The sequence below is a fragment of the Echiichthys vipera genome (genome assembly GCF_963691815.1).
Source record: "Echiichthys vipera genome assembly, chromosome: 13".
Lineage (NCBI taxonomy): Eukaryota > Metazoa > Chordata > Actinopteri > Perciformes > Trachinidae > Echiichthys > Echiichthys vipera.
Window position 1 is genome coordinate 28,020,117 of NC_139838.1, and position 13,714 is coordinate 28,033,830.

Below are 13,714 nucleotides of genomic sequence, written 5' to 3' on the forward strand. Positions count from 1 at the left end.
GTTTAAAAAAAAAAACAACATAAAGGAGCCTGTTGCAGTTATCAGTGAGTATCATTTGGCTAAAATAATTAATACATTTATGAAGATAATCAGTCGTTTTGGTCTTCGTCGGTTAAGATTTATTTAATCTATTAAAAGAAAATGTAAGTTTGTTTTCTGCTGAATGAGTTTTTTTTAAAGAAACTGGTAAAAACAAGATTTAAAGTGTCTTTTTATGTGATTATTTATGGATAAACTCAATTAAACAGATTTTTTAAATTAAAGTAACTAATAAATTAATTAATAAAATTAATAAATTACATTTTTCCAGCCCAAAAATGTGTGTTTTATCCTGCAAATAATAACAAATAACTCAGAATAACAACAGGAAAAAATTAAGTGTTTGTGAAAAACTGTTACGTCAGCTGTCACGCCCTCTGACGCCGGATGTGACGTCACGCTACGTCGGAACCAACTACCCTGGCAACTTGTGCGGTGTTCCCGGAGCAACCGAGGCCGCAGGACATGGACGGTTCAAAGATATCCTGACCCTTCCCCGGGACACCAGACGGAGACGGGACCCGCAGCGGGGATCCGGAGGGAGGAGACACCGGCCGACAGGAGGCGACAGCCCGACGTTCAACACCCGGAGACCGGCGGAGGAGAAGCAACAGGAGGGGGAGCTGCGCGGACATGGCGGCGGACAGGTTCACACACATCAAATAACAACCAGGCGAAGGAGACGAAGACGACAGGCGGCGGCTGCTGGGGGGACTTTACACGGACAACCGGGGCTGCCCAGGACGCTGAGCCCTCCACGGAAGCCGGCATGGCGTCCTCTCCAGCCCGGCTCGGCCAGCAGGCCTTAGCGGTGCTCGATGTGGCGCTGCGAGTGCCCTGTATCTTTATTATCGACGCCATTTTTAACTCTTACTACGACCCTGGTTCGGGATCATGGGCCGGGACCACGGGGAAGGTGCTGGTCCGAGTCACGGGTGAGTGTTTGTGCTAAAGGGGCCCAACAGGAGCCTCCGAGTGATGTAAACAACACCCAACTGACAGCTAACGTTAGCCACCTGACGTTAGCCGTGACGTCAGCGTGGAGATACGTCACCTGTCGCACCGACTAAAGCCGATTTAACCACCTGCGTTAGAAACGACCCAAAACTACCACAGAGAGGCAGATAACGACTGTAGGGATGCAAAATGACAGGAAATGGATATAAACAACATCAAAGAGGCAAAATAAATGACTGTAGGGATGCAAAACGACCACGAAGAGATGCAAACTGACCACGAAGAGACGCAAAATAACCACAAAGAGGCAGACAACGACTGTAGGGATGCAAACTGACCACGAAGAGATGCAAAATGACTAAAAGTGGACATAAAATGACCACAAAGAAGCAAATAACGACTATAGGGATGCAAAATGACCACGAAGAGACGCAAAATAACCACAAAGAGGCAGACAACGACTATAGGGATGCAAAATGACCACGATGAGATGCAAAATGACCACGAAGAGATGCAAAATGACCACGAAGAGATGCAAACTGACCACGAAGAGATGCAAACTGACCACGAAGAGGTGCAAAATTACAGAAAATAGACATAAAACAACCACAAAGAAGCAAATAACGACTATAGGGATGCAAAATAACAGGAAATAGACATAAACAACCACAAAGAGGCAAAAAAAAAAATGACTGTAGGGATGCAAAATGACCACGAAGAGACTCAAAATAATCACAAAGAGGCAGATAATGACTGTAGGGATGCTGAATGACAGGAAACACACATAAAACAACCTCAAAGAGACAAAATACAACTATAGGGATGCAAAATAACAGGAAATGGATATAAACAACCACAAAGAGGCAAAAAAATGACTGTAGGGATGCAAAATGACCACGAAGAGATGCAAAATGACCACGAAGAGATGCAAACTGACCACGAAGAGATGCAAAATGACAGGAAATAGACATAAAACAACCACAAAGAGACAAAAAACAACTATAGGGATGCAAAATAACAGGAAATGGATATAAACAACCACAAAGAGGCAAAAAAATGACTGTAGGGATGCAAAATGACCACGAAGAGATGCAAAATGACCACGAAGAGATGCAAACTGACCACGAAGAGATGCAAACTGACCACGAAGAGATGCTAAATGACAGGAAATAGACTTAAAACAATTATACGGATGCAAAATGATCACGAAGTGATGCAAAATGACAGGAAATGGATATAAACAACCACAAAGAGGCAAAAAAATGACTGTAGGGATGCAAAATGACCACGAAGAGATGCAAAATGACCACGAAGAGATGCAAAATGACCACGAAGAGATGCTAAATGACAGGAAATAGACTTAAAACAATTATACGGATGCAAAATGATCACGAAGTGATGCAAAATGACAGGAAATGAAGATCTGGAAACAAAGCCACGCATCGCCATGACGTCATCAATGCGTGTGACGTGTTACGGCGTGATGACGTATAGGCAGCAAGAAGCATTCTCCGAGGCCCAGGTAGTGTGAGTACAAACAGGCCTGGAGGGGGGGACAAGGGCCCTAAAGCACGGGGCGCGGGACGGAGGAACAGTGGGAGGGCGCCCTAAATGATCTAAAGTCATTAAATCGAGTTCAAATGCTTAAACCGTGTTTGCGGTTTCACAGCCTGATGTGCTTTAAGTTTTCTTTTTACGGACTTTCCACTCACAACTCGTAAAAACACATCGTGTGAACGAACATTTGAATGATTGTGACCAACATTACACATTTCTGTGCCTCAAGCTTGAACCTCGTCCACGTTAATCACAGCTGCACAAAGCAGAGCGCGGTGAAGCTTCTCTCCGCGGAGGGTTTCAGAAACACCCACCTGCTGACGTGACTCTGCTGCTGTGCAGAGCGTGGACCTTTGAACGGCTCAGGCCTGCTGGTGTTGGCCAAGAGCTCTGGGTTTGGAAATAAGGTGCGTTTCAAAGTGGGTCAGGGCGCCGTCTCATGTTTCCTCTTAATGTTTACGAGCACACAAACCTCGGGAAGTGTTTACCTGACAACAACAACAACAACAACAACAACAAGACGAGGGAGAAAAGTGCTCAGAAGTGAAACAAATCAACATGTGAACAATGATGTTTGAATAAATCCAAGTGAATGCATCCACAAACGCCTCTTTGATAACGAAGTTCAGGCATTTTAAGGTGAAATAGGCGTCACCGTGACAACAGAAGAAGCAAACTCGGCTGGTTTTGTTTCCTGAGTGAAGGAGAAAGAAGAAAAGTTTCAGAAAAGACCAAAATATTCACTTTTTATTCGCCCGTTTGTTATTTTCTCACAGGAGAGAAAAGTAACTTTCAGATGTCACATTGGAGTCGATTACTAACATCAAGACAAACACAAATGTTTTTTTTAAAATAGTTTGTTCACACGGTCAAACGGGTGTAATCTAATCAGGTATGAGCTCATTTTCATAAATACCACAGTGGATCTAAACATTGGGTATAAACAGGTGCAAACGTAACCACCTGCATTAAAAACCACAATAATAACATAAAACAACCCCACAGAGACGAAAAAACGACTATAGGGATGCAAAATGACCACGAACAGTAAAAGACTTCATGTTAAGGTCTAAAATGACCCTGTTAGGGCGCCCTCCCACTGTGCCTCCGTCCCGTGCCCCGTGCTTTAGGGTCCTTGTCCCCCCCTCCAGCCCCGGTTGTACTCACACTACCTGGGCCTCGGAGAATGCTTCTTGCTGCCTATACGTCATCACGCCGTAACACGTCACACGCATTGATGACGTCATGGAGATGCGTGGCTTTGTTTCCGAATCTTTCCGTAGACCTCAGAGTTTTTGTGCGTCTTGTCGACTGTTTTTGAATCTTTTCATCGACCAAATCTGCAGTAAACACTCCACCTCCGCATCACACCAACGTGAACCTTTCACCGCCATTGTTTGAAATGTCCGCGCATGGTCCCTCCTTCTTTTTTCTACGTCCCAACAGGCGCACAGGAAATGACCTCAGAACCGCCGTAGGCCTCGTGCTCGTACACGTGCACACGCTCGTGCTCGTACAATTGCAAACGTGCTTTACAAAAGCCCACCACTCTCAGACGGGCCGTGGACGGCCAGCTGGCCGCAGTTATGCGCGGAGCGGTTGCAGTCACACTGGTCAAACGCACCAGGCTTTACCCGTAAAACCTGTTTTGGCGCGGCGCGGAGGGACAGTGTGAGTGCGCCCTTAGTCAACATGAGCAGTAACACATGGAGGCTGGACTCTCAGGGTTCGTGCAGCTGCTGGAAAACCTCAAATGCTTAAATGTTCGGTTTGAAAAGTGCTTAAATTTTGGATTAAGTGCAAATTATATCTTTCACAACAAATCGCTAATTACATTTTGTATCCCTCTGGTGTAATGGAAGACTTTTAGTTGTTTATAACATAATAACATCACTTTAAACAGGATTTTAATTTAAAAACAAGTGAATTTGAGTTTGTTTAATGTGTTTGTAGAAATCTGAAACTGTGAGGAGCTGGAAAAGCTTCAACTGGACCTTGAAAGTGTTTGAAAGTGCTTGCATTTGACTCTGTAACGGTGCAGGGACCCTGTACCTTAAAGCAGCCTGTACGCTCCTCACACCGGGGTCACAGCAGGTTGGATCTGGCTCCTGTAGACGACTGAGAACCATTAATTTATCCTGCACACGAAACAAAAGCACACGATAAACACAGAAATGACCTTTAGTCTCCTGCACTCTCCTTAAACACACTCACCCCCGTCTCTGCTATGGTAATTAATAATAAAGGCTCGTTTAAAGTCATAATAATCACATAATGACATAAGTTCACTGCACACACTCTGATGAGTCAGCGTAATCTTTACAAAGGTGATCCGCGGTTAACGTCGCCCCGGACTGAAGCTTCTACGTCAGAGGTCAAAGTGCCGCGGAGAGAGTCGAGTGATAAGAGAGATAATCACTTTACTGATTTAAAGTTAAAAACTGCTGTAACGTCGTGATGCTGCTGCTGGTTTAACCCTCGTCTTGGTGTTTGTCGCAGCTCGAGGTCGTTCTGCGTACGGGCTTTGAAGTCCAAAGATTAAAGGAGTTGGCGTGCGCGTTATACACGTTAAACGACCTCCTCTGGGAGTTCATTCACCCTGGGTTTCCCCCGGTCTTTGTAAAACATGAACAAATACAGACGGAGAATGAACGCCACAGAACTTTGTTTCTCTGCTCACTTTGACAGAGACTCTCTCTTTTTTAAGGGCGCCCTCCCACTGTGCCTCCGTCCCGTGCCCCGTGCTTTAGGGTCCTTGTCCCCCCCTCCAGGCCCGTTTGTACTCACACTACCTGGGCCTCGGAGAATGCTTCTTGCTGCCTATACGTCATCACGCCGTAACACGTCACACGCATTGATGACGTCAAAAACTGAGTCCGAGGCTCGTATTTCTAAAACGCCGCAGTGGCAGGTTCGCCGTTGTTCGAACCTGCCACTGCGGCGTTGTGGAAATACGAGGCTCGGACCCAGAAATCATACTTTGAAAGTTCGTTACGTAACGATTTAACCTCCAGGAGTGAAGAAGAAGGCGATTCACACAGAGACGGTGACAGGAGAGACAGCGAGATTCAGGCGCAGCACTCGTGTTTGTGAGCAGATTAAGATCCGGCGCCATGGTCGCGCTGAGGAACCCCAGACTATCTCTGGACCCGGTTCTCCTGACCCAGGGTCCAGGGTGTGTTTGCTGTACTTTGCCCCGGTGCCCGTTCCAGGATTGAGGGATTACAGCTCTGCAGGTTGATTGTTTTCCTCGTAATCTCGTTTGTGTTTCGGGCGCTCGTGCCACTCTCTCTGAGAACCACGTTCACAAACACACACATTTTAGCGAGCTTCCAATCAGACAGTGTTCATGTTCTCGTCTGTGTGATCAGAGATGATGATCTTCACTAACCGCGTCTCCGTCGTGTCCCAGGTGTCCTCATCTCCAGCGTGGTGCTGCTGCTCTCCCAGAAGGCCTTGTTCAAGTTCTACACCCTCTTCTTCGCCGTCCTCCTCGGCATGTCGGCGGTCCTCATCAACTACTACGCCACCTCCCACATAGACTTCTACAGCGCCTACTACAAAGCGGCGCTGGGGTTCAGACTGATGCCCAGAAACGGGCCCACGCTGTGGCTGGGCGTGGCCGCGGTGCAGCTCGTTTTCGGAGTGGGCTACGTGTTCCTGCTCAACCTCCAGTCGGTGTTCGCCGCGCTGGTGGTCCTGGACATCATGATCCCTCTGTGGGGGCTCATGATCGAGCTGCCCGCAGACGTCCGGCAGATGGTGGCCGTGTTCTCGGGCCTGGCGCTGGCTCTCAACACGGCCGTGTGCCTGGCCATGAGGCTCAAATGGTTCTACTACTCCTGCCGGTACGTCTACCTGCTCGTACGGCACATGTACAGGATCTACGGGCTCCAGCTGCTGCTAGAGGACACGTGGAAGAGGATCCGGTTCCCTGACGTGCTGCGGGTGTTCTGGCTGACCCGGGTCACCGCCCAGGCGCTGATCCTGGTCTACGTGGTGCGGGCAGTGAGGAGGGAGAGCGGGGACGCCACAGGTGGTGCCACGGACGGGAGCTCCGACTCTCAGGTGAGAACCATTCAGTCTGCTTTGAATCAGGCGACCTTCCCTCTAGAATCCTTAAGAGGCCGTTTCTAAAGGTCTGTAGACGCACTGTGAGTTTTAGATGTGTTTATTTTTGTATGTGCGAGCAGCCAGGAGGAGAGACGCTACACATCTATAAACTATAAGTGTGATTGTTGCAGCAGGGGATTGTGACGCAGGATTAATCGAATGAATAAATGCAGTTAATCAAATAAAAATCCTCGTTATGAAGCTGGAAATACTGACAAAAACGTCCTTAAGTTCATAATTATAAGTGTCCCTACAGGTGTTCCATCCTTTGACCAGTGTGACTGTGGGAAACGTATTAAATGCATTCTGTAAACGTAACCACCTGCATTTAAAACAACCCAAACGACACAAAATGACCACGAAGAGATGCAAAATGACAGAACGTGGACACAAACAACCAAAGAACGACTATAGGGATGCAAAATGACCACGAAGAGATGCAAAATGACAGAAAATAGACATGAAACAACCACAACAACGACTATAGGGATGCAAAAGGACCCCGAAGAGATGCAAAATGACAGACAATAGAAACAATTCAACCACAAAAATGACTATAGAGATGCAAAATGACAGAAAATAGTCATAAAACAACCACGTAAACAACTACAGGGATGTAAAATGACCACAAAGTGATGCAAAATGACAGAAAATAGACATAAAACGACCACAAAAACGACTATAGGGATGCAAAATGACCACGAAGAGATGCTAAATGACTGTAAATAGACATAAAACAACCTCAAAGCGGCATGAATTCTGTGTGGTTCTATAAAGGTCCTTTAAAAAGTCTCATTACTGCAGAAACCTGTTAAATGCACTTACAGAGGGACACTGCAGCAGACACCATATGAAGCGGCGTGGTTCTGTTTCTCTCAGAGGCAGAATTCAGCCCGATGCTAAGATCGTTTCAGTGTAAAGCAAGTTCTGACCCGTGTGACCCAACTGTTTCCAGGGCTACCTGCTGAGCTGGGACGTGTTCTGGGATCTGACCAGTAACCTGATCATCTCGGGCTGCGACTCCACGCTCACCGTGCTGGGGATGAGCGCCGTCATCTCCTCCGTCGCGCACTACCTCGGCCTCAGCATCCTGGCCTTCATCGGTAAGACGGGCGACGGTGATCTTTGACAACTTTAAGGTCTTTAACAGGCTGTTCCAGGATCTGTTTTAGTGAAGCTATTGGTGTCATATAAAACTACATGACCCAAGGAATCCATCAGGGAGGGAGACACTGACTGTCCCTTGACCTCTGACCTCCAGGGTTCTCTGGGTATCCACAAGTCTCCCCTTTACAGACACGCCCACTTTATGGTAATCCAGACATCATTCATTCATCTTCAGCCTCTTGTCCCTGTCTGGGTCGCGGGGGGCTGGAGTCGATCCCAGCTGGCATCAGGCGTGAGGCGGGGTCCACCCTGGACAGGACGCCAGTCTATCACAGGACACATAGAGACGAACAGAGACAGACAACCATTCACACCTACGGGTGATTTAGAGTCATCAATGAACCGAACACCTGCACGTCTTTGGACTGTGGGAGGAAACCGGAGAACCCGGAGAAAACCCACGCAGACACGGGGAGAACATGCAAACTCCACACAGAAGGGCCCCAGCCGGGATTCAAACCAGGGACCTTCTTACTGTGAGGCGACAGTGCTAACCACCACACCACCGTGTAGTCAGTTTGGGTTAAATACACCCAGTTTTTGCACGTTTTCAGACATAAATTTGAAATAGTTGCATTAAAATAACAGCTGGAGATGGAGACAGCTGGCATCACTCATCAGGGCGTCTCCGGCTAAACCTATTGTAACACTTGTGCAGACTGGGCTCCGTAAACTGTGTTGAGGGTCATAAACTGGGTCTGACTGTGAAGCTGAGACTCTTGTGGATTCACTGAGCCCAGGTGTCGTCATGTGTGATGATGCTGTTCCCCATAGGGGACATTTTTCTAACCTCACTGTGACCGTCCCTTAATATACTGAATGTTAACCCCTGATGTCTCACTCTGACCTGTCAGGTTCCACGGAGGAGGAGGACAAGCGTCTGGGCTTCGTGGCTCCCGTCCTGTTCTTCATCCTGGCCCTGCAGACCGGCCTCAGCAGCCTGGACCCGGAGGAACGCCTGGTAGGTCACCGCGGGGTTCGGGCCTCCAGCTCCCCGGTGGATTTACAGACCACAGCACTGAGTCGTGTTTAATTAGGGACCGAAGGAGGAGACGAGGAAGCACGCGGATTTGATTTGATTTGATGCCGAACATGTTTCTGACGCTTTCACCTCCTTTGTTCCTACTTTTCTTTTCTCTTGACTTTACTTTTTGTGTTTCCTTGTTGATTTATTATTATTTCCTCATCGATCTCTCGTCAGTCCTCGGTCGAGTCTGTGTCATCGTTGATATAGTCTTCTTCTATCGGCGTGCTGCCGTTTTGAGTCCCCCACTCGTCTGTGTCGTACTCTATGCTGTCGTTGTCCTCCAGGAGCTCGTTGTCCAAGTCCGCCGCTGCCCCTGCGACCTGGACGCCGGCCGCCGCTCCATCGTCCGGCGGCTCGGCGGCCGGCTGTCCGTGCGGGTTTTCCCCCGGTGCCGGCGGGGCCGCGGCGGCCACGTCCTGCGGCGGCCACGTCCTGCGGCGCCGCGTAGCCCCCGTTGTTGTTGGAAAAGGCGTCTCTGTCCCGGCTCTCGTCCTCGACGTAAACTCTCTGATGGCACATGGGACACGTGTCCTGGATGTAGAGCCACTTCCTCAGGCACAGCGCGTGGAAGTAGTGGTGGCAGGGCGTGATGCGGGCCGAGGTGGCGAACTCCTGGTAACACGTCCTCGATGTCCCTCAGCTGGTCCCCGCGCATCTCCGGTAGCGAGTTGATCTTCTCGACGGCCGTGCGGCGGTTGATGAAGGTCTTCCAGCCGTTCCTGGCTGACTGAGGAAGCACGCAGATTTGATTTGAAGCTTTCACCTACTTTGCTCGTACTTTTCTTTTCTCTTGACTTTACTTTTTGTGTGTTTCCTCATCGTGTGTAATTATTCCCAGTGAGTGTTGCTCTGGGGGATTTTTTAATATATTTTTATCGCACACCTGCACGCCGTTGCACCTTATTTGATAAACAGTGTTTGCGTATTAAATCCATTATTAAAGGCAGCAGAGAGGTGCAGCAGAGAGGTGGAGCAGAGAGGTGCAGCAGAGAGGTGCAGCAGGGAGGTGCAGCAGGGAGGTGCAGCAGAGAGGTGCAGCAGAGAGGTGCAGCAGAGAGGTGCAGCAGAGAGGTGCAGCAGAGAGGTGCAGCAGAGAGGTGCAGCAGAGAGGTGCAGCAGGGAGGTGCAGCAGGGAGGTGCAGCAGAGAGGTGCAGCAGAGAGGTGCAGCAGAGAGGTGCAGCAGAGAGGTGCAGCAGAGAGGTGCAGCAGGGAGGTGCAGCAGGGAGGTGCAGCAGAGAGGTGCAGCAGAGAGGTGCAGCAGAGAGGTGCAGCAGAGAGGTGCAGCAGAGAGGTGCAGCAGAGAGGTGCAGCAGGGAGGTGCAGCAGAGAGTGACAGCAGATAGGTGCAGCAGAGAGGTGCAGCAGAGAGGTGCAGCAGGGAGGTGCAGCAGAGAGGTGCAGCAGGGAGGTGCAGCAGAGAGGTGCAGCAGAGAGGTGCAGCAGAGAGTGACAGCAAAACTCCCTGGCAGGACTTTAACTGTGGTGCTTCGTGCTCGACGTCCTAACCCCTAATCCACGGGGACTTAACGTCTTATTTTAACTTCTAATTGGCGTTAAATAGCTCTTAGACTTTCTTACATGTAAGCTGATGAAACATGCAGGCACCTTGAACCCATAACGTGGAAAACATCCTGTTCCGGCTGATGTGTTATAAAGAAACACTACGATTAAGCGTTTTATATTATATATTATATATTTTATATATTTGATCTGTTTGGTTTGAAGGTCCGTCTGAGCCGGAACATGTGCCTCCTGCTGACGGCCATCCTGCACTTCATCCACGGCATGACCGACCCCGTCCTGATGTCCCTCAGCGCCTCGCACGTCTCCTCTGTTCGCCGCCATTTCCCCGTCCTGCTGGTGTCGGTGGCGCTCTTCGTGCTCCCGGTGGCGCTCAGCTACGCACTCTGGCACCACTACGCCCTCAACACCTGGCTCTTCGCTGTCACCGCCTTCTGCGTGGAGCTCTGCCTCAAGGTGAGGACGGAGAAGCTGCTGTCACACTCGGTCTGAGCGTTACAGCGTTTGAGCGTACACAATAACATGACGTCATCATTTCATCAAACCCGTTTAGTTAAATTTTGTGTAATTTCCTGTGGTCATCTGGATTTAATGCAGTCACACGTGTGTAAATACAACTATAAGTGCCGTTCAGCAGCAGCAGAGTAACAGGAGTCATGTCTCACGCGACAAGACGATAGCGGAGGGTGTGGCACGCACACAAAAGGTGCGTTTCCATCGGGGTTGAATACCCAGAATGAGGCAGGTCCAGGGAGAGCAGGGCCGTATTTCTCCCCTAAGAGAAGCCCGGTTACTGATTGGAAGCGGGATGTGACGCGTGTGCATTTGACGCCACAACAACACGGTGAAGTAGAGTAGACACTTTGACCCAGTGGTGAAGAAGAACGCAACACAGAAAATGATCTTTGCTGGGGCTTGTTAAATGAGTGCTGCAGCGGCCGGGTTGGATTCTGATCTGCGGCCCTTTACTTAGTGCTCTCTCTGTCTCTCTCTCTGTCTCTCTCGCTGCCTCTCTCTCTGTCTCTCTCTCTGTCTCTCTCTCTGTCTCTCCCCCCCCATTTTCACACACACACACATACGCACACGCACACACACACACCGTACGCATACTACTGTGTCTGTCAACAAACACTTTTACAGCGCCCAGAATCTTTAAGGTGGAATGTTTTCTTTCACGTTACTTGTCCATAAGTTGTTGTTGATGTTGTGAATCATTCGTGCCACCTTAAATCAAACTGCAACTACTCAGTATTTCTCACTTGGGGGAAGAAGCGAACCAGCGCTCCTGTGTCACTGATCAGCTGATCACCGGCGATCCAAACCCAGTCAGAGTGGTACGTCACCTCCGGAGTCTCCTAAATCCCTCTGGGGCCTTTTTTTGGAATGGAAACACGGCGAGTGAACATCCATTTGAGAGGGCGTGGCACATTTGACCCTAACGGAAACGCACCTGTAGCTGTGGTGCTAACACCGGTGTTGTCACAAGTTTTCATAACGGGTAGGAAGATGTCCTCACTGCGGCGTCCCCGCCTGTAAGATCATCTCATTAACAGTGTTCCTAACCCTCTCTCAGCTGGTTGGCTGGTGTCCCGTCCTCGGTTTTCAGTATCTAACTTGTGTCCCTGGCTGCAGGTGGTGGTGTCGCTGACGGTCTACGGCCTCTTCATGGCGGACGGCCTCTCCAACGTCCTGTGGGAGAAGCTGGACGACTACGTCTACTACGTCCGCTCCACGGGCAACATCATCGAGTTCCTGTTCGGAGTCATCATGTTCGGGAACGGCGCCTACACCATGATGTTCGAGTCGGGCAGCAAGATCCGCGCCTGCATGATGTGCCTGCACGCGTACTTCAACATCTACCTGCAGGCCAAGAACGGCTGGAAGACCTTCATCAACCGCCGCACGGCCGTCAAGAAGATCAACTCGCTGCCGGAGATGCGCGGGGACCAGCTGAGGGACATCGAGGACGTGTGCGCCATCTGTTACCAGGAGTTCGCCACCTCGGCCCGCATCACGCCCTGCCACCACTACTTCCACGCGCTGTGCCTGAGGAAGTGGCTCTACATCCAGGACACGTGTCCCATGTGCCATCAGAGAGTTTACGTGGAGGACGAGAGCCGGGACAGAGACGCCTTTTCCAACAACAACGGGGGCTACGCGGCCCCGCAGGACGTTGACGCCGCGCCCCAGCCAGCGGGGGAAGACCCGCACGGACAGCCGGCCGCCGAGCCGCCGGACGATGGAGCGGCGGCCGGCGTCCAGGTCGCGGGGGCAGCGGCGGACTTGGACAACGAGCTGCTGGAGGACAACGACAGCATAGAGTACGACGAAGACGAGTGGGGGACTCAAAACGGCAGCACGCCGATAGAAGAAGACTATATCAACGATGACACAGACTCGACCGAGGACTGACGAGAGATCTATAGAAATAAATAAGTTTATCTTTATTATATTTAAGTTAAAAATAATTATAAGACACGACAGCATCTTAATTTGTTCTTGAAAAAAAAAACGTCAGGGATGTCATTCACTTTTTTCTTCTTGTTTCTTTTCGTTTGATTTTGAGTTTGGGTTTTACTCAATAAGGGCTCGAGGGAAGAGTAGCTGCTGCTCTCACTCTGTGTGCGTGTGTGTGTGTCCGTGTCCGTGTCCGTGTGTGTGTGTACGGGCTGCATGTGTAGACCAAAAACTCACACTGTTGTTATAATGTTATCCCAGATAGATCGGGGATCCTGATCTTACGCCGTGGGCGCGGCCGCTTCTTCGCACCGTTTTCTTTCTCGACGCCTCAAAAGCTGAAACACGTCCGTGAGTTCGTCAAGTCGGGCGAAGCACGCGTTGAGCACGCTGCGGAAATAGTTTTTCCTTCAAAGAGTCACATCACGACGTTGTTTTTGTTCTGACACTTATGCAGCCCCACCGTGTATTAGTGTGCATGCGTAAGGAAGCTTGTGTGTGTGTGTGTGTGTGTGTGTGTGTGTAAGGAAGTGTGTGTGTGTGTGTGCGCGCCCGTCGACATGTAATGTGCTAGACAAGGTGGTAAAGATGCAGTCTGCGTCCCCTGGCAGCGTGTTAAAGGGGGAACGCCGGAGTGTGTTCGCGTATGAACGACGAAACTGTGGAGCCACTCGACAAACTCGAGCTTTTAATCTGAAAGTCAGGATTTAAGAGTTCGTTAAAAAAAAAAGAAGCAACAACAGTTTGAAACCTGCTGCCATTACTTTCTCCAGCTTTTTTAATTCTGCCAAAAATGATTGGTTAACAGCCTCCGGGGGAGGGGGCTGCTTTGTTTTGATGATTCGCATTAGAGGAGCTGAAATGTGATGAAACTT

At 49.6% G+C, this 13,714-nt stretch overlaps 1 protein-coding gene across 1 annotated transcript; it reads left to right on the forward strand.

Moving 5' to 3' along the window:
* The first annotated feature begins 466 nt into the window (after nt 1-466).
* Nucleotides 467-12,917, forward strand: rnf139 (ring finger protein 139). Its single transcript, XM_083925479.1, has 6 exons — nt 467-974; nt 5,966-6,621; nt 7,622-7,769; nt 8,688-8,794; nt 10,587-10,838; nt 12,015-12,917. Exons 1-6 carry the CDS (start codon nt 809-811, stop codon nt 12,792-12,794), a joined length of 2,109 nt encoding a protein of 702 aa, XP_083781605.1. The 5' UTR covers nt 467-808; the 3' UTR covers nt 12,795-12,917.
* The last annotated feature ends 797 nt before the right edge of the window (nt 12,918-13,714 follow it).

Excerpts from the sequence above, each read along its gene's own strand:
- rnf139 (XM_083925479.1), top strand. The coding sequence starts at position 809 with ATGGCGTCCTCTCCAGCCCGGCTCGGCCAGCAGGCCTTAGCGGTGCTC. Across the intron at positions 6,622-7,621 it reads ACGGGAGCTCCGACTCTCAG|GGCTACCTGCTGAGCTGGGA; the intron begins GTGAGAACCATT and ends AACTGTTTCCAG. Across the intron at positions 7,770-8,687 it reads CAGCATCCTGGCCTTCATCG|GTTCCACGGAGGAGGAGGAC; the intron begins GTAAGACGGGCG and ends CTGACCTGTCAG.